Consider the following 21,796-nt stretch of genomic DNA (forward strand, 5'->3'; position numbering starts at 1 on the left):
AATATAAAAGTTAATAAATTGTCTCATGTAGTATTCTGTATACAACTACAAAAACCCCCTCTCTGTGTCTCTTTAAGTGGAGAGATACTTATTGAAGAGAGTTTCCCAGACCGTTATAATATTTGGGATATTTATGACTTAGCCATAAAAAGATTAAAAGTTGGCTATCCGAAAGATGGTAAAATTCTCTGTTGGTTTTCTTTCTCTGAGGGAAAGCTAATGCAATTCTTTGGAGTGAAACAACTGTCTGAGAATTTGTCTGGTTTGAACTTGATTAAAGGAGATTCATGGGGATGTACTCCTGATTTGGTTTAGTCCCTACAAGGGGTTAAAGTCATAAATCACTTCACCCCAGAGGGTGCATTGTCACCTGCCTCTTCTTCCACCTCCACCAGTGTAGATACCTGGGAGGTTAAGATTAGAATCTGGGTCACAAGCTGGTGTGCACGGCACAGACACATCCCAGCAGTTGAGGGAGCATGTGCCAGCCAGGTCCCCTGACAATCGGAGGACTGCTGGGGACCAGGTCCCTGCTCAGCCCCATGCTCATAATGATCCTCTGTTTGTTGCTATGAGAAGTCTGCTGGATGTGCAGCAAAGCCATGTGGAAAATATGTTGGAGATGCCTGAGGTCATGGTGGCTTTGTGCGTGCCATGGAGAAATCCACACAAGCCATGACGTCTGCCATGTCCCAGCCATTTGAGCGTATGGCTTCTCAGCATAGAGTCTGGCGAGCTCCGTGGTGAGTCTGGTTGAGCACTCGAGTCATATGCGTTCTGTCCTGTGCTTCATCGCTGTTGTTATGGGCTCCATGCAGCAAGAGGGGGACGAGGAACCTGGACCTCCCTCTGGGTGCTCCTTCCCCTCAGGGAGACAGGCAGGTGCCATCGTGCACACAGATGGAGGAGGAGGAGCACGTGCCAGCTGCCCCGGGACCTTGCTCACAGGACACCCCCAGGGTAGGTGGCTTCTCATCTCCCTCCCGACATTGACCTCCTGACCTCCAGCAGGCAATCACACAGGGGATACTCAAGCACCATTGTTGCAGACCTCTCAGCTGTTAGCTCGCTCGCACTATCAGCTCCCGAAAAAAGCCGCTGTACCAAAGGGAAAATCAATTCAAACTGCCCAAATATATATGTTTTCACTTACCCAGCAGTCCCCTGGTCCGCCGAAACAAAAGGTAATTAACTTTAACTTTAAACTGAAACTGACCTCTCAGCTGTTAGCTCGCTCGCACTATCAGCTCCCGAAAAAAAGCCGCTGTACCAAAGGCTGTACCTTCACTGACTGATAGCTGTTTTCCTATTGATGATTAATAACTTTTTCCAATACTGTCATGCCTTACTTTTGTTTTCTGTGGTCATAACTTAATGCTGCTTGCGGTGGTGTGTAGTCACATTCATCGTAGCCCATAGATGATTTCAAATGCCGTTCACATCAAAGTGCATCCACGCTTCATTAAGATTGCAGAGATGAATAAGATCTCATGCAAAAGGGAATTTCTGTGGGAAATTGTTGTTTCTGTTCCCAATATTCCTTGATGATGTGGCTTATTGTTGGCTGAAAAGTGCATAAATGAGCTTCTCCCCTTGCATGTCTCTCCATGGCCCTCATATCGAAGATGGCATTGTCGTCATCATTCTCTTCCTTACCCTCTTCATAGTCATCCTCATCTGAGGAGGACTGGTGTTCCTCCTGTTGCTCCATCAGCAGAATGTTGCCGCTTCTAATTGCAAGGTTGTGCAAGGCACAACAGACAATGATTACTCGTGACACCCTCTGTGGCGCATACTGAAGAGCCTCTCCAGACTGGCCAAGGCAACAAAATCGCATTTTCGGCATGCCAATGGTGTGCTCAATGATGGCTTTGGTGGATGTGTAAGCGACATTGTACCTCTCTTCAGCAATGCTTTGGGGATGACGTACTGGTATCATCAACCATGTACAAAGCAGGTAACCTTTGTCACCCAGGATCCATCCGTCCACTTTGGCTGGTTCCTTGAAAACTGCTGGCAGGTGAGAGTTCCTCAAAAAGTAGGAATCATGGCAGCTCCCTGGGAAACGTGCACAAACACGCATGATTCTTCTCCTGTGGTCGCAAACCAGTTGTACATTTAAAGAGTGGAAGCCTTTACGATTGACAAAGACAGCAGGCTGGTCCCAGAGAGCTCTAATGGCTACATGAGTACAGTCGATCACCCCTTGTACTCTCGGGAACCCAGTGATAGTTCTGAAGTCCGCAGACCTTGTTGCCTGGCTGTCCTCGTCTACAGTAAGTAGATGAAATCATTGGCATGTTGAGAAAGGGGATTAGTCACCTCTTTGATGCACCTGTGGGTCGCAGACTGCGAGATGCCCAGTTCCGAAGAAGGGTCAATGACCCGAAACATTAACTCTGCTTCTCTTTCCACAGATGCTGCCAGACCTGTTCAGTGGTTCCAGCATTTCTTGTTTTTATTTGAGATGCCACATATGTTGCCCGTGGATCCCTGGAAGGAGCCGCTGGAGAACAAAACTGCATGCAGCTGTCACCTCGAGGACAACTGGCATGCGATTCCCACTGAAGCCGAGTGGCTGCAGGTCATGCTGCAGGATCCTACAAATTTCTGTGACTATTTCACAAACATCCTTAGGCATCCGTGACATTGCCTCTCTGACATTTGAAGGTATTTTTCCCTTGTCCTGAGGATGCGATGATGTGCCAGTGCCTGTCTTCAATAAGGCTGTTCCTGGATGTTATCATTTGGAGCATCCTCACCTTCCTGTTCTGCCTGTTGCTGCTGCTCAGGCATCATGAGTTGAGGAAAAAGAGCTGTGCTTAGTCTCACTCTTCGTTCTTCTTCCCGTGGTACTGGACAAATTAGGTGTATGAGACCCATATCGCTGTGGCTTTTCTGAACAATAATAAGCAGAGCATGGCAATTCAGCCCTTAATTGCGAGTGAGCTGAAACATCAAAGCAATGAAGAGTTCCCTTATATCTGCCTTCAAATTGCAGCCAGTTTAAAGACACACCCACTGTCGTTTGCCTCCTCCCACTCTCTTTGCAATCCTTGAGTGTCCACGTGGTTCCCATTATCGTTGGAGAAGATGGTGCACATGGAACTTGGGACAAGTCTCCCCACCTTCCAACCTCCACCTGCAACTTTCCAGCTTGAACCCATCATCCTTGACCCACCCAAAGTTACCAGTACCCTTCCTTCCGTTACCACTGAGCTTTCCCCTATTACCATGCACAGTATAATTATCAATGTATTCAGGCCATCCCTCCCCACCACGTTCCGACTTCCGTTACTATCGACATGCCGATTCTTATCCTTGAACCTCCTCACATCGAACTGACCATTGTTGCAGAGTTCCGTTCCCCTCCCCGAATACTCACCCATTAGTCTTGACCTTCCCCCCTACAGAGTCCATTTGCCCCATTCACTGGCCAATCCTTCTGCTAGCCAGTACCCTCAATTTTCCCCACAGCTCCCTGACATCAACAGCACTCATCCTTCCCTTTAGGCCCTTGTCAAATATCTTCACACAGTACTGATCTAATCCACCCATCACCCCCGCAGCTGACAACATGCATCTTCACCATCAACATCAACCGTTCAACAACCTGGATGCTCCAGTCCACTCTTTCCTCCTCCATGCAGCTGATCACACCACCCTTCCCTCCCTGACTACCCTCCCCTGCTCCTCCATGTTGCCCCTGCCCATTGCTTTGCCGCCATCCCTGAGGTGATTCACTCTTACTGGTGCCGAGCCTGGAGGCAAACATCCATTGCAATGCTGGTGTTAGTTTAGTGGATGAGATAAAGAGAGAAGAACACAGACCTGAGACTCAACTGCACAAATCCGACTGCTGCACGCCACGTTGAAATATTCGTGAACTGGGTGGCACAGGAAAGCGCTCGCCGTTCACTTAAACTGGCAGAAAGGACTAAATCCTAACTATGCGTAAGGTAATGAGTATTCATATTATTTAAATGAATGCAAAGCTGCAATATGCCAGTGTGCTGGGGAAACCCAGGAATGCTGCAAAACCGCCACCAACATAATTCCTCTAAAATATCATGCTGTCAGGAATGTGGGAAAAAAACCTCCTGCCTAATTATATCACCCTGCATGCCACCAAATTTGCTGTGGTGGACAGCATAAAATTCGCCCCCACCTCTCATTCTTCTAAACTCTAGAGAATATACTCAGCCTCTTATCATCGGACAGCCCCTCATCCCAGGGACCAACCTAGTGAACCTTCGCTGTCCAATGCAAGTATATCCTTCCATAAATATGGAGACCAAAACTGCACACAGTATTCCAGATGAGATCTCACTAAAACCCCATACAATTGTAACAAGCCATCTTTATTCCTGTACCCCAATCCCCTTGCAATAAAGGCCAACATGCCATTTGCTTTCCTAATTGCTTGCTGTTCCTGCATGCTAACTTCCTGTGTTCCTTGTATGAGTACACCAAAGTCTCTCTGAACATCAACATTTAAAAGTTTTTTAATAAACTTCTGCTCTTCCATTCTTACAACCAAAGTGAATAACTTCACACTTCCCCACATTATACTCTATCTGCCACCTTGTTGCCCACTCACTTAACCTGTCCATATCTCTTTGCAGCCTATTTGTGTCCTCCTCACAGCTTACATTCCCACCTAGCTTTGTATCATCAGCAAACTTAGATACATTACTCTCTGTCTCTTTGTCTCAGTCATTAATATAGATTGTAAATAGCTGAGGCCCCAGCACCGATCCTTGTGGCACTCCACTAGTCACAGTATGACAACTTGGAAATGCCCATTTATCCCTACTCTCTACTTCCTGCCTGTTAACCAATCCTCTATCCATGCTATTACATCACACCCAACTCTATGAGCCCTTATCTTGTTTAATAACCTTCTGTGTGGCACCTTATTAAATGCCATTTTGAAATTCAAGTATACTACATCTACTGGCTACCTTTTATCTACCCTACTAGTTACATCTTCAAAAAACTCTAATAAATATGTCAAACAGAATTTCCCTTTCATAATACGGCACAGTGGCGCAGTGGTTAGCACTGCAGCCTCACAGCTCCAGCGACCCGGGTTCAATTCTGGGTACTGCCTGTGTGGAGTTTGCAAGTTCTCCCTGTGTCTGCGTGGGTTTTCTCCGGGTGCTCCGGTTTCCTCCCACAAGCAAAACACTTGCAGGTTGGTAGGTAAATTGGCCATTATAAATTGCTCCTAGTATAGGTAGGTGGTAGGGAAATATAGGGACAGGTGGGGATGTGGTCGGAATATGGGATTAGTGTAGGATTAGTATAAATGGGTGGTTGATGGTCGGCACAGACTCGGTGGGCCGAAGGGCCTGTTTCAGTGCTGTATCACTAAACTAAATATCGTATTGAATTATTCTAATCATTCTGTGCGAATTTTAGAAAATCATAACTAGCACATCCACTATCTCTGCAGCTATCTATTTTAGAACCCTCGGATGTAGGCCATCAGGTCCTGTGGTTTGTCAGATTTTAGTCCCTTGAGTTTCTCCAGTACTTTTTCTCTGCTGATATTAATTACTTTAATTACCCCCTAGGTTGCCCTCTATTTCTGGTATGTAACTTGTGTCTTCAACTGTGAAGACACACAAATATTGGTTCAATGTCTCTTCCATTTCCTCATTGCTCATGATAATTTCGCTTGACTGTGCTTCTCGGAGACCAACATTTACTTTAGCTAGTCTTTTCCTTTTTATATACTCGTAAAAGCGCGTTCAATCTGTTTTTATATTCCTGGCTAGTTTACTCCCATTATATTTTTTCCCTTTTTATCAACTTGTTGGTTGCGTTTTGCTGGTTTCTAAAACACTCCCAATCCTCTGGTTTACTACTAATTTCTGCAACATTGGAAGACTCTTTTTACAATCTAATACTATCCTGAACCTCCTTAGCATGGATGGATCCTTCTTGCTGAATTTGTGTTTTTCAATGGAATGTATTTTTGTTGAACATTTTGAATAGTTTCTTTAGAACCATAGAACCATAGAAAAGTTACGGCATAGAAAGAGGCCATTCAGCCCATCATGTCTGCGTGGCTGAAAAAAACTAGCCTCCCAATCGAGTCCCACCTTCCAGCACCTGGTCCGTAGCATTGCAGGTTACAGCTTTCAGGTGCATGTCCAGGTACCTTTTAAATGAGTTGAGGGTTTCTGTCTCCACCACCATTCCTGGCAGTGAATTCCAGACACCCACCACCCTCTGGGTGAAAAAGTTTTTCCTCATGTCCCCTCTAATCATTCTACCAATCACCTTAAATCTGTGCCCCCTGGTAATTGACCTCTGCGCGACTCTATCTAGGCCCCTCATAATTTTGTACACCTCAATTACGTTGCCCCTCAGCCTCCTTTGTTCCAAGGAAAACAACCCTAGCCTATCTAATCTTTCCTCATAGCTGCAATTTTCGAGCCCTGGCAACATTCTTGTAAATCTCTTCAGTACTCTCTCCAGAGAAATTATGTCCTTCCTGTAATGTGGTGACCAGAACTGTATACAATACGCCAACTGTGCCCTAACCAGTGTTTTATACAGTTCCAGCATCACATCCCTGCTTTTGTGTTCTGTACCTCGGCCAATAAAGGAAAGCCTTCTTTGCCACTTTATCTACCTGTCCTGCCACCTTCAGGGTCCTGTGGACAAGGTGCACTCCAAGGTCTCTCACTTCTTCTACCCCTCTCAATATCCTCCCATTTATTTTGTATTCCCTTGCTTTGTTTGCCCTCCCCAACTGCATTACCTCACACTTCTCTGGATTGAATTCCATTTGCCACTTTTCCGCCCACTCAACCAAACCATTGATATCATTCCGGAGTCTACTGCTATCCTCTTCACTATCAACTACATGGCCAATTTTTTGTGTCATCTGCAAATTTCCCAATCATGCCTCCAACATTTAAGTCCAAATCATTAATATATATCACAAACAGCAAGGGACCCAACACTGAGCCCTGTGGAACACCACTGGAAATCGCTTTCCATTCAGAAAAACATCCGTCGACCATTACCATTTGCTTCCTGTCACTGAGCCAATTTTGGATCCAACTCACCACATTCCTCTGTATCCCATGGGCTTTTACTTTTCTGACCAGTCTGCCATGTGGGACCTTGTCAAATGCCTTACTAAACTCCATGTAGGCCACATCCACTGCACTACCCTCATCAATCCTCCTTGTTACTTCCTCAAAAAATTCAATTCAGTTAGTAAGACACGACCTTCCCTTAACAAATCCATGTTGACTATCCCGATTAATCTGTGCCTTTCTAAGTGGCACTTTATCCTATCCCTCAGAATTGATTCTAATAATTTGCCCACCACTGAGATCAAACTGACTGGCCTCTAATTATTTGGTCTATCCTTCGCACCCTTTTTAAACAATGGTACAATGTTCGCAGACCTCCAATCCTCTGGTACCTTGCCTGTATCTAGCGAGGATTTGAAGATAATCCTCAGAGCATCTGTTATTTCCTCCCTGGCTTCCTTTAACAGCCTGGGTTACAATCCATCCAGCCCTGGTGATTTATCCACTTTCAAGGATGTCAGACCCTCTAGTACTTACTCTCTCATTATGCTTATCGTATCTAATATTTCACACTCTTTCTCTTTAACTACAATGTCCACATCAACCCTCTCCTTTGTGAAGACAGAGACAAAGTACTCATTAAGAACCCTGTCCACATCTTCTGCACCCACACATAAGTTCCCTTGTTCATCTCTGATAGGCCTTTCCTTAGTTATCCTCTTGCTCTTAATGTACTAATAAAACATCTTTGGGTTTTCCTTGATTTTACCTGCCAATATTTTTTCATATATTCTCTTTGCTTTCCTTATTTCCTTTTTTACTTCACCCCTGCACTTTCTATACTCCTCTAGGCTTTCTAAAGTATTAAGTTTTTTGTGACTATCATTAGCTTTCTTTACCTGCTTTATCTTACCGTGTACCTCGAGATAACCAGGGGGCTCTAGCTTTGGCAGTACCACCCTTTTTCTTTGTGGGACATGCCTACACTGTGCCTAAAATATCTCACTTTTGAATGCCTCCTACTGGTTTGCACTAATTTTTCTACAAATAACTGTATCCAGTCCATTTTCGCCAGATCACCTCTCAGCTTCATAAAATTTGCCTCCCCCAATTTGGAACTTTTACTCCTGTTTTATCTTTGTCCTTTTCCATAATAATGCTAAATCCAACTATGATTTTTACTATCTCCAAAATGTTCACCCACTGCTACTTCATCCACTTGCCCAGCTTCATTTCCTAAGACTAAATTTAGAATTGTGCCACCTCTCGTTGGGCTTGTTACGTGCTGGCTAAAAAAGTTCTCTTGAATGCAATTCAAGAATGTTGTGCCCTCTGTGCCCCTCACACTGTTTGTATCCCAGTTGATATTGAGGTAGTTGAACTCCCCAACTATGATTGCCCTATTGTTTTTGCACTCAGAAATTTGCCTACATATTTGTTCTTTTATCTCCTTCTCACTATTTGGGGGTCTATAGTACACTCCTAGTAGTGAGACTACCCCTTTTTTATTTCTGACCTCAACCCATATGAACAACAAAACAAAGAACAAAGAACAGTACAGCACAGGAACAGGCCATTCAGCCCTCCAAGCCTGCGCCGATCTTGATGCCTGTCTAAACTAAAACCTTCTGCATTTCTGGGGACCGTATCCCTCTATTCCCATCCTATTCATGTATTTGTCAAGATGCCTCTTAAACGTCGCTTTCGTACCTGCCTCCACCTCACATGGCCTCATTTGATGATTCATTTAGCATACCATCCCTCCTCACAGTTGTAATTGGTTCTTTAATCTATAAAGCTACACCCCCTCCTTTTTTATTTCCCTCTCTACCCTGTCTGAAAACTCTATATCCAGGGGTGTTGAGCTGCCATTTTTGCACCTCTTTAAGCCAAGTTTCCATTATAGCAATGGTATCATGCTGCCATGTGTATATCTGTCCCCTCAGCTCATCGGCTTTATTTATTATACTCCTTGCATTTAAATAAATATCCTTTAACACTGTCAAATTCCAGTGCTGCACACTTATTAACCTTTGCTTCTTCTGTCTATCAGAGTCACTCGCTAATTTTCTGCCTCCTGTTCCCTGCCCTGAAATCGTCCTATCTGAAACTGTCCTCAAGTTCCCATCTCATCCTTTAAATGTTTTCCACTATATTTTCCACCATACATTTTAGTCTATATATTCAATCAACCTTAGTGAGCTCTTCTCTCTTATCTATGTAATTGGCTTTGTTTAAGTTTATGTTAGGGCCACATGGTGAGGGGTTTGAGTAGTTCCCAGTGTTCAACTCCCACCTGACCGCAACAAGTGTGTTTTTGTTTTTTGGGTTTAACCGCTTTGTATTTTATTTGTCAAATGAACAAATAACGACAGGTTTTCTTGTAGGTTTAAAACAGAAGATTAATCATTTATTGAGAATATGCCTTAGCCCGAAATTGTCGCCACGCACGCACACACGCACACACAAGAGAAGGAACAGACAGAGAGGAAAAGAGGTAAGTGGGTTTAAGTGTGGGCAGGTTTCGGGGTTCACGGTAAACTTGTTGAATTCTCTAGGAAGTCAGGGTCTCATTGTTTGCAGACTTGAGATGTTCATAGATTTCTCCGTTGGTTGAAAGTTCAGTTTGAAGACAGAAGATCACTTCCAATTCACCGCTCAATAAGTTGGAAATGTAGAATTTACAGCAGGGCGCCTTCCTTTCTGGCTTGCTGGATTTTCTCCCAGTTCTTAGCTGGTCAAGCTTTTGGTGATACTTCTTTCTGGGTGTCTCTCTCTCTGCCTCGATGACTGACTTTTGAAGGTAAAAGTTTGTCACATCAGATTCTGGTAGGAGATGCTTTGGTCTCTTCCCCATGGTGATCATACAATGGCCCAGGATAAGAATAATTTGGTTATGATGTTTCCACTTCATACCTTCTTTGTTTCAGTAGAACCCATTCAAGTCAGGAATGGTTCAGAATGAGTGTAATTAACACTGCTCAAACTGGTTAGGCATCCTTTGTTCTAAACATAGTGTGGCAATATTCGAATAGACAGCGGCCATCGTCTGCAGCATTGTCCATTTTTAAAAAAAAGATAAAGTCAATTTTTATAACTTCTGTTTGAGTCTGTATTTTTTCATCGTCGCACTTCTCGTAAAGTGTGACATTTAAGATTCTTGTTTGTCATTGGAGTATGTTGTTTTCAAACATAATGTGGAATTTACTTGTATTATGATCACTATTTTCCAGTGGAGCTTTTACTATGACATTACTAATTAAAATCTGCCTCGTTGCACAATACTAGATCTAAAATAGCTTTATCCCTAGCTGAGCAGCAGCGGCAGGTAGGAGTGAGACCGGCAGAATATAAAAGAGCAGCGGTGGCGGGAAGGAACGAGACTGGCAGAGTTTAAAAAAGCAGGGACGGTGGGAAGGAGCGAGACAGAGCGAGACCAGCAGAATTTAAAAGAGCAGAGATGACAGGAAGGAGTGAGACTGAGTGAGACCAGCACAATTTAAAAGATTTAGCCAGTCCAGGCCACCAGAGCAGACTGACCACATTCTGAGAAAACTCAAAGTGTGACATCATAGGAAAACAGGTAGTTGATTGGCTGGTGGGTTTTCTCATTTACCTTTCAAAACTTGGTTAATTTTAGTACTTGTAAGGTTTTATTTGCTAATAGTAGTAAAGTTTAATAGATCGGCTGGTGCGTATTTCCTGTTGATTAAGCAAATAAAAAATTAGTCATTTAAAACACAATCCAGATGGCAGGACAGGTGATGTGTTGCAGCTGCAGTATGTGGGAGCTCATGGACATCAGTGTGATCCACGGCAAACACATCTGCAGTGTCTACAGCTCGAGGAGCTTCGGCTCAGAGTCAGTGAGCAGGAGGCCGAGCTACTGTTACAACTGAGGCGGGAGAAGTGCACTGCTTATTCTATTCCCACCTCTCCACCGGTCACAACATATAATAATTTTTCCCAATTACCGCTATGGTCAATTATATATTCTATTTTCCCCAGAATAGAACACCCTAACCAGGTTTCTTTAATGAACATCAAAATTATCAGTTTATTATAAACAAGTCTTAACTAGTAATGAAGTAAAGCATAAACACACAGATTAAAAAATTTTAAAGTCCTCCTTTTACCTTAGACACACACGCGTACACGCGCTGATTACTTGCTAATTTTTGAAGAAAACAGCAGATGTTGTTTCAAAACTGGCACACAGTCTAGCCTTTAAGTACATGTGAACAGGTCACTGGGATCTTTTGGAACTGTTCTTTTCAGGCGGGGTTGAGAAATAATTTAGCAGACTTTCTTCAAAGACAGGAGATGAGATGAATTGACTCAGTGGACTTCTCAGGGTCTTTCAGAGCTGCTGGAAAACGAGCTGGGTTACGGTCTTCTCTCCTTCCTTGACACTTCTTCAGCAGCAGGCTACCTTTATCAGCCGCTCACTCCAGAAGGTAAAACACACCAAAAGCTTGTGAGTTTTCTGCCCGCTCAGGTGCATGCTGCTGCTCCCGGGCTTGTCCTATCAAGAGGTGCGGTGCGCCTGTCACTTCTTCCCCTGTTACCAGGGCTTTTGTTATATTTTTAACTTGAGTCATGTGACAACCAGTAAACATTGTTGCCAAACCAGTTCTTTCAGTGTCCCTTTGATGACTCTCTTGAAAGAAAATGGTCCAACATTTCTTCAGTTTGACTATGAATTCCTCAAAACATATTTTAACAAAAAAAAAGAATCACTTCCATAATACTACAGAAACTGCGATGAATCAGGGAGGGGGACAGTTACATGGATACGCTGTTCCAGAAGGCAGTCACACCCCATAGGATAGGTCTTCTGATTTGGTCAGTGGTCAGGGACAGGAGGGTGTGACTGTGAGTGAGGCAGGTAAGGGGATCGAGAAGGCAACACAGGAGGAGCCTCAGCACTTGCAGTTGTGCAACAGGTTTGAGATTCTTTCAGTTTGTATGGACGAGAGCGGGGGCTGCGGGGTGGATGAGCAAATTGACCATTGCACCATGATACAGGAAGCTATTCAAGCAGAGGGAGTAAATAGGAATGTAGTGGTAGTAGGGGACAGTATAGTCATGGGGATAGACACCATTCTCTGCAGCCAAGAGCGAGAGTCCAGAAGGCTGTGTTGCCTGCCCAGTGCCAGGGCTCAGGACATGTGCTCAGGACTGGAGAGGAACTGGCAGTGAGAGGGGGAGGATCTAGTTGTTGTGGTCCACGTGGGTACCAATGACATAGGTAGGACTAAGAAATAGGTTCTGCATAGGGAGTATGAGCAGCTCAGGGCTAAATTAAAAAACAGAACCTCAAAGGTAATAATATCCAGGTTATATTACCTGAGCCATGAGCAAATTAGTGTAGGGTAAATAAGATTACAGAGTTAAATGCATGGCTCAATGATTGGTGTGGGAGAAATGGGTTTTGATTCATGGGACACTGGCACCAGTACTAGGGAAAGTGGGATCTGTACCATTAGGATGGTCTACACCTGAACTGTGCTGGGACTGGTGTTCTCGTGAGTCGTATAACTAGGGCAGTAGAGGGGGCTTTAAACTAAATAGTGGGGGCAAGGGATCAAATGAGGCAAGATTTGATCATTTAAAGAGAGAGGAGAAGGCAAGAGAGCAAGATAGCAATAAGGATAATGATAATCAGAGTGTGACAGGAAGGGACAGTGTGTACAAATATAAGAGTGAACCAGCAGATAAGACTAGAGGTTGTGAACTAACAGAGTGGGGGGAGAGTTCGGGAGAGGTGAGATTTAGAAATCCAAAGAGAAAGGCCAAGACATCAGAACAGTGTAGCATTGTGGCTAAAGACAAGCAGAATGGGACAGGAAGGGACAGAGAGTTTAACAGAAATTGTACATCAGCAAATAAGGTCATGGAAGGGAAAAGAAGCAAAAAAATGAAAGCAAAGTTTCTTTATCTGAATGTGTGAGGCATCTGCAATAAGATAGATGAACCAGTGGCACAAATAGAGATACATGATTCAGATCTAATCACCATCACAGAGACACGGTTACATGGTGATCAAGATTGGGAAATAAATATTCCAGGGTACACTATATTTCAGAAAGACAGACAATAGCAAAGGAGGAGGGGTAGCACTGATGGTAAAGGATGACATCAGAGCATTAGTGAAAAAGGATCTGGCCTCAGAAGATCATGAAGAATCAGTATGGGTGGAAATAAGGAACAGCAAGAATCAGAAAACACTGGTGGGAGTAGTTGATAGGCCCCTAACAGTAGGACAGAGCATTAAACAAGAAATTATTGGAGCTTATAACAAAGCCAAAGTAATAATTGTGGAGAACCTCAATCTGCATATAGACTGGGACAATCAAATTGGCAGGAGTGGTCTAGTAGATGAGTTTGTAGGATGTTTTGGGACAGTTTCTTGGAGCAATATGTTGTGGAGCCAACTAGGGATAAATCTACCTTAGATCTAGTATTGTGTAATGAAGCAGAGTTAATTAGCAATGTCATAGTAAAAGAGTCACTAGGAAACAGTGATCACAATACCATTGACTTCCATGTTAGGTTTGAAAGTGACATACTCCAGTCACAAACAATAATCTTAAACTTCAACAAAGTCAATTGTGTAGGCATGATGGGAGAACTGTTTAAGGTAAATTGGTTAAATGGACTAAAAGTTATGGCAGTAAATGAACAGTGGGAAACCTTTATAGAAACTATTCAAAATGTTCAACAAAAATACATTCCATTGAAAAACAAAAACTCAGCCAGAAAGACCCATCTGTGTCTCACTCAGGAAGTTAAGGATATTATTAAATTAAAAGAAAAGGTTTACAATGTTGCAAAAAAGAGTAGCAAGTCTGAGGATTGAGAATGTTTAGAAACCAGCAAAGAGCCACAGATGGGTGGCACAGTGGCGCAGTGGTTAGTACTGCAGCCTCACAGCTCCAGCGACCCGGGTTCAATTCTGGGTACTGCCTGTGTGGAGTTTGCAAATTCTCCCTGTGTCTGCGTGGGTTTCCTCTGGGTGCTCTGGTTTTCTCCCACATGCCAAAGACTTGCAGGTTAATTGGCCATTATAAATTGCCCCTAGTATAGGTAGGTGGTAGGGAAATATATAGGGACAGGTGGAGATGTGGTAGGAATATGGGATTAGTGGAGGATGAGTATAACTGGGTGGTTGATGGTCGGCCCAGACTCGGTGGGCCAAAGGGCCTGTTTCAGTGCTGTATCTCCAAAACTAAAAAAAAAAGTTGATAAAAAAATAGAATATGTGTAAACTAGCCAGTAACATAAAAAAAAAAATTGGAAAAGCTTTTATAGGTATATCAAAAGGAAGAGAGTAGCTGAAGTAAACATTGGTCCCTTAGAAGCAGAGACAGGAGAAATTATCATGGGGAGTGAGGAAATGGCAGAAGTATTGAACCAATATTTTGTGTCTGTTTTCACAGTGGAAGACACAAGTTCCATACCAGAAATAGACAGGAACCAGGGGGGCTAAAAAGAGTGAGGAAATTGACAAAATTGATATCAGCAGAAAAAAAGTATTGGAGAAACTTAAGGGAGTAAAATCTGACAAATCTCCAGGACCCGATGGCCTCAGGTTCTAAAAGAGATAGCTGTAAATACAGTGGATGCGTTAGCTATGATTTTCCAAAATTCCTTAGATTCGGGAACGGTCCCATCAGATTAGAAGATGGCAAATGTTGCACTGCTTTTCAAGAAAGGAGGGAGAGAGAAAACAGGCAACTACAGGCCAGTTAGCCTAACATCAGTCATTGGGAAAATGCTAGTTTAAAGCCCTCGCTATAGCCCTAATTAAACAATTCGCCAGGACACTGGCCCCAGTGTGCTCCAGATGGAGACTGTTCCAATGTTATAACTCCCTCTTTCCCCTGTACTGTTACCAGTGCCCCATGAATCAAAATCCATTTCTCCATGCCAATCTTTGAGCCAGGCATTCAGCTCTCGGATCTTACTTACCCTATGCCAATTTGCTCATGACTCAGGTAGGAATCTAAAGATTATTACCTTTGAGGCTCTGTTTTTTCAATATAGCCCCTAGCTTCTCATAATCCTTCAGAAGAACCTCTTTCTTAGTCCCACCTCTATAATTGGTAACCACATAGACCGTGACAACTGGATTTTTTCCCCTCCTATTCCAACTTCCTACCCAGCCCCGAAGAGGTATTCTTAACTCTGGCACCGGGCAGGCAACACAGCCTTTGGGACTCACACACTCGGCTGCAGAGAACAGTATCAATCCCCTTAACTATACTGTCCCCTACTACTACTACTACTTTTCTTTTTACTCCGCCCACTTGAATGGTTCCCTGCACCACAGTGCTGTGGTCAGTTTACTGATCCTCTTTGCAGTCCTTGCTCTCGTCCACACAAGCTGCAAGAACCTCAAACCTGTTGGACATGTGTAAGGGCTGAGGTTCATCCAATGCTACCTTCTGGATCCCCAGACCTACCTCACTCGTAGTCACACCCTCCTGTTCCTGAGAACATACCAAATCTGAAGTACCTAGCCTAAGGGGTGTGACTGCCTTCTGGAACAAAGTGTCCAGGAAACATCAAACAAAGCTTTATAGTTAACTGTCAGTCACCATAAACTGGTGCATTCTCCATGGCAATGCCGCGACCAATCAGAGTCCACTTGCCAACCAATCAGCACTCTCTTCTCATGCAGCATATATTTGTTGCTTTCCCTTACATTGGTATTCTTGTGAATCCTCCTGATGAGTGCAAGACAAAAAGCTTTGACAAAATGTCTCTGTTTTCAGCAATTCTTTCTTTCTTTGGCCTCCTTATCTCGAGAGACAATGGGTAAGTGCCTGGAGATGGTCAGTGGTTTGTGAAGCAGCGCCTGGAGTGGCTTTAAAGGCCAATTCGAGAGTAGCAGACTCTTCCACAGGTGCTGCAGATAAAATTGGTTGTCGGGGCTGTTCCACAGTTGGCTCTCCCCTTGCGCCTCTGTCTTTTTTCCTGCCAACTGCTAAGTCTCTTCGACTCGCCACACTTTAGCCCCGCCTTTATGGTTGCCCGCCAGCTCTGGTGATCGCTGGCAACTGACTCCCACGACTTGTGATCAATGTCACAGGACTTCATGTCGCGTTTACAGATGTCTTTAAAGCGGAGACAAGGACGGCCGGTGGGTCAGTTACCAGTGGCGAGCTCGCTGTACAATGTGTCCTTGGGGATCCTGCCATCTTCCATGCGGCTCACATGGTCAAGCCATCTCAGGCGCCACTGGCTTAGTAGGGTGTATATGCTGGGGATGTTGGCCGCCTCGAGGACTTCAGAGTTACTTAAGCTATAAATTTAGTGCAATGCATATATCTCCCCAGTACCAGTTTAAACTACCGCCCCCAGTTAGAGGGATAAAATCTTAAACTCGCCAACCGATCACTTGCCTGCTCAACTAATTACTGTGTTTGAACACTCACCAGCTACTGGAGGCAGGAAAAAAGGTGTAAAAAGCAAAATCTCCTTCCCCCTCTGCACCGAACTCAGCCCTTGTTGTCTCCACTCTATGCTCTCTGTGTAAAAAGGTTTTCTCCCATCTCACCTCTGTTTTTTTTGCCAATCACCTTAAATCGGTGTCCTCTGGTTCTAGACCCTTCTGCCATTGCGAACAATTTCTCCCTATCTACTCTGTCCAGACCCCTCATGATTTTGAACACTGCTATCAAATCACCTTAATCTTCTAAGGAGAACATTCCCAGCTGGCAGCCTCTGATTAAACCTGTTTTACAGATTTTAACCCTGGCCGGCTGTCTATCCCAGGCACCATCCCTATATTTTCTGGTATCTTTAGTAGCAAACTAATGGGCCTGTACAGCTAGTTCACGGCATTGCAGTGATTTCAGTGCCAAGTTTATCGGCACTGTGGAGGAGTATGGGATCTCAGACAGTAACCTCAGGATTTCTGCATTTAAGTGCACTTGTGTAAACTCGGGAGCTTGCAGTCTGATTCACTTTGTAATGATGCTGAGCGCTGTTAGCCTCACTGGTTATTTTCAATGCACAATTCCGGTCAATGTAATCTCAAACAGTGAGAAACAAATAGGCCTCTAGAATGAGCACAAAAGGCTGACAAGGCTTATAATAAATTTGCAAAGCAAGTCCAAAGGAGGAGTTGAGCCAATCGAAGCAAGGATCATAACAGTGGAAATAAGAGTGATCCAAATTTTCATAATCTAAGACAAAAAGCTGTGGATTCAGAGCCAATTGAAATCTTTCATACTGGGATTGTTAGATTTTTATTGAATCAGTGTATCAAGGAATATGGAGTAAATGAAGTAGAGATAGAGAGTAGCCGGGATCTGACTGAATGGTTGAACAGGCTCCAGGGGTTATAATCCTCTTGTTCCCATGTTCCTCAAAACTCCTCCCAATGCCTTTGATTCTGGACAACCTTTTTTGGGATTATAAATATCATCAAATCATTCATATTATCAAAATATCAAGCTCATGAGCTAACATACTATGGATACCAGTAATAGTGTGAACAGCCATGGCTCAGTTGGAAACACTCCTGCATCTGAGTCAGAAACTTATGAGTTCAAGTTTCACTCTAGTGTGGTACTGAGAGAGTTCTGCATTGGTGGAGCTGCTGTCTTTCAGATGGTCCCTCAGGTGGATGTAAAAGATTCCACATTTGAAGAAGAGCAGGGGAGTTCTCCGTGGTATCCTGGCCAATATCTATCCCTCAATCAACATCACAAAACCAGCTTATCTGATCATTATCACATTGTTTTGGGTGCTTGCTGCATGCAAATTAACTGCCATGTTTCCTACATTACAATGGTGACTCATTTGGCTGTGAAGCACTGAGAGATGTCCGGTGGTCAGGAAAGACGCTATATAAATGTGCGTCTTTCTTTCTTTCCAACAAAACGCCGATAACTGACTCAGTGTCTGTTCTTACTTGTATCTCATTAAAGTTTTTCATCACTATCCAATGTAACATTCATCATGACAAATCCAGAACAGGTTCATTAATTAGCTTTCAGACTATGCCTAAGAATCATCAGCATCTTACTCTCAACATGCTCTCATGATGTCCAAGAGAAGCTGGAAATGCTGTGTGGAAACATTGGCATCACAGGACATCAGCCAAGCAGAGTAACAGCCCATAACAGAGAAAACACTCACTTGCAGAGTCACCTGACAAATGTTGTTTGTTCATTGTACCTAGAATCCATGGAAGATCCCAATCCCCTTGACCCTACACCCAGCACAGAGACAGCTGCAGGAAGGTGAATGTCTGTTCTGACACATTACCTGGTTAATCTCCCTATTGACAAAGCCCCTGTAATTAATATGCAGTTCTGGTAGATATGGATTTTAAACAGTTGTGAAAGGACCCAGCAATGCCCCGCAAGGTTTCATGGCTTTAGTTTCTGTCCATTGACTATGGGCAAAAATCTAACCCATAATTTGATATATTCTCTTTAAATTTATTACCCTGTTGTACATTTCAAGAAATGTTAAGCTTAACATTTTAACATCTGTCAATGTGACATTTGCATTCTCTGCAGTGTACTTAACAAAAACCAATTCCAAAGTTTTGATAACTGAAGTTACAGACGCAGAAAATAGTTGTCAGATTTGTTCCAGAATTACTTGGTTATGTAATTAATGAGCTGCTGATTGGAACTGAACTCTTTCCTATTTACACCACAATGAATGTTTTTCTCCTGGCCTGAACTCACCATCACTCCACTCATGTGAGACTGGATCAAAGCTGCCATACAGCTGGCCCATGGTGATGGCCTTTGGGTTGATGATAATGTACTGCACTCTGTGTTCATCCATCAGGCTTCTCATCTCCAGCAGCTCCAAGACCCCAGCCAACACCTTCAGAGCACAGGTCTTTCCCCCCAGGGGACTTCCAACCAGCATGAAGCCATGACGCACAAGCATCATTTCGTAAATCTGAGGACAACGACAATTCCAACTGTTAATTCTCATTGATCCTGAAGAAGAAACATTGTGTGATAAAGAAACTGCAACATTGCAAACAATTATCTACTGCACTCCAAAAGTTAGAGTGAGATAATTACACTGCAGGCACAGAGAGTCTTCTGACATTAATACTGTACCAGGATAATTAGTTAGATGAAACAAAAAAAGGCATACGATGCCTGTCAGGTGAATTCTTCAAGTGAGAACCAGGGCAAATAGAATAAGTTGAGAGGGGAAGTGAAGAGGAAAGTAAGACTGGCAAAGCGAGAATATGAGAATAGAATGCAGTTAACATAAAAGCGAACCCAAAAATCTTCCACCAGCATGTAAATAGCAAGAGAGATCAGGTGGGGCCTATTAGGGACAAAGAAGATGATATATCTTAGAGGTGCAGGGCAAGGCTAGAATATTTAATGAGTACTTTGTTTTGGTTTTTAGTAAGGAAGAGGATGCTGATAAAAGATTGTAGAGGCAATAGATGGGTGAAAACTGATAAACAGGATGGACTGCAAAGTCTGGCTATGCTGAGAGTGAATAAGTCGCCTGCTCCGGATAGCTTGCATCCCAAGTTACTAAAGGAACTGGGGATGGAGATAGCGGGAGGGCTTTCCATAATCTTCCAATCTTCCCTGGATAAGGGTGAGGTAACAGAGGATTGGAGAGTGAAAAATGTGATATCCTTATTCAAGAATGGGTGTAATAACAGTCCTAGTTACTACAGGCCAGACAGTTTAACATTAGTGGTGGATAAGATTTTAGAAACAGTAACCAGGGAAAAAAATTAACAGGCACTTGGAGAAGTTTGAATTAAATAGGGAGAACCAGCACGGATTTGTAAAAGGCAGATTGTTTTTTGACTAATTGATTTTTTTTTTGATTAAGTAACAGAGAAAGTTTCTGAAGGGAATACAGTGAATGTTGTCCACATGGATTTTAAGGAAGTGTTTGACCAAGTACCAATAAAAGTCTGGTTAACAAAATTGAGGCTCATGGGTTAGGAGAGTCAGTGTCATCTTGGATTAAAAAAAATTGCTTTAGGACAGAAAAACAGTGAGTTGTGGTAAATGGTTGTTTTTCAGACTGGAGGATGGTAGACGGTGGTGTTCCCGAGGGTCAGTGCTGGAACCACTGCTTTTTTGATGTATATAAATGACTTGTATATTGGAATACAAAGTAAAATTACAAAATTTGCTGATGATAGCAAACTTGGAGGTGTGGCAGACAATGAGGATTATACCAATCGACTGCAGCAGGACATAGGCTAGCAGAATGGACAGACAAGTGGGAGATGGAATTTAATATAGAGAAGTGTGAGGTGATGCATTTTGGCAAAACGGATATGGAGAGGCAATATAGACTAAATGGCACAGTTCTGAACACAGGGACAGAGAGACCTAGGGTTTCATGTGCATAGATCATTGAAGTTGGAAGATGGCAGAACATATTGAGAGAGTAATTAGCAAAGTATGTGGGATCTTGGGCTTCATAAGTAGAGTATGGAATACAAAAGCAGGGAAGTTATGCTGAACCTTTATAAAGCTCTAGTTAGGCCACAACTAGGGTGTTGCATCCATTTCTGGTCACCACATTTTAAGAAGAATATGAGGGTCCTTGAGAGGATGCAGAGGAGATTTACCAGAATGATTCCCAGGATGAGGGATTTTAGCTATAAGGTTAGGTTGAAGAAGCTGGGAGCAAAGGAGATTGAAGGAGATTTGACAGAGGTGTACAAGATTATGACAGGCTTAGATAAAGTAGACAAAGAAAAGCTGTTCCAATTAGCCGATGGTACAAGGACTAGGGGACACAGATTTAAGGTTTTGGGCAAGAGATGCAGTGGGGTGTGAGGAAGAACTACTTTCCACAGCGCGTGGTAATGACCGGGAACTCACCGCCTAGGAGGGAGGTGGAAGTGGAGATGCTCAATGATTTCAAAAGGAAATTGGACGGGCACTTGAGGGGAAATAAACCTGCAGGATGATGGGGATAATATAGGTAATGGGAATGACTAGATTGTTCGACAGAGAGCTGGCATTGACTCGATGGGCTGAAAGGCCTCCTTCTGTGTCATAATGATGCTACAACTCCATGACGCTATGACAGGGGACTGAGTGTCAAAGAACAAAGAACAAAGAACAGTACAGCACAGGAACAGGCCATTCGGCCCTCCAAGCCTGCGCCAATCTTGCTGCCTGTCTAAACTAAAACCTTCTGCACTTCCGGGGTCTGTATCCCTCTATTCCCATCCTATTCATGTATTTGTCAAGATGCCTCTAAAACGTTGCTATCATACCTGCTTCCACCACCTCCCCCGACAGCAAGTTCCAGCCACTCACCACCCTCAGTGCAAAGAACTTGCCCCGCACATCCCCTCTAAACTTTGCCCCTCGCACCTTAAACCTATGTCCCCTAGTAACTCACTCTTCCACCCCGGGAAAAAGCTTCTGACTATCCACTCTGTCCATACCACTCATAACTTTGTAAACCTCTATCATGTCGCCCCTCCACCTCCGTCGTTCCAGTGAAAACAATCCGAGTTTTTCCAACCTCTCCTCATAGCTAATCCCCTCCAGACCAGGCAACATCCTGGTAAACCTCCTCTGTACCCTCTCCAAAGCCTCCACGTCCTTCTGGTAGTGCGGCGACCATAATTGCAAGCAATATTCTAAGTGTGGCCTAACTAAAGTTCTGTACAGCTGCAGCATGACTTGCCAATTTTTATACACTATGCCCCGACCGATGAAGGCAAGCATGCCGTATGCCTTCTTGAC

The 21,796-nt window shown here is 43.6% G+C and overlaps 1 protein-coding gene across 1 annotated transcript in view; it reads right to left on the minus strand.

Moving 5' to 3' along the window:
- Window positions 1–21,796, minus strand: part of LOC137384869 (dynein axonemal heavy chain 3-like) — a 613,990-nt gene that overhangs the window by 320,207 nt on the left and 271,987 nt on the right. The window contains exon 18 of the mRNA XM_068059481.1: window positions 18,773–18,995. Within this exon, the coding sequence (XP_067915582.1) occupies window positions 18,773–18,995 (223 nt within the window). The remainder of the gene's footprint in view (window positions 1–18,772; window positions 18,996–21,796) is intronic.

The sequence above is a fragment of the Heterodontus francisci genome, chromosome 27, assembly GCF_036365525.1.
Source record: "Heterodontus francisci isolate sHetFra1 chromosome 27, sHetFra1.hap1, whole genome shotgun sequence".
NCBI classification, from domain to species: domain Eukaryota; kingdom Metazoa; phylum Chordata; class Chondrichthyes; order Heterodontiformes; family Heterodontidae; genus Heterodontus; species Heterodontus francisci.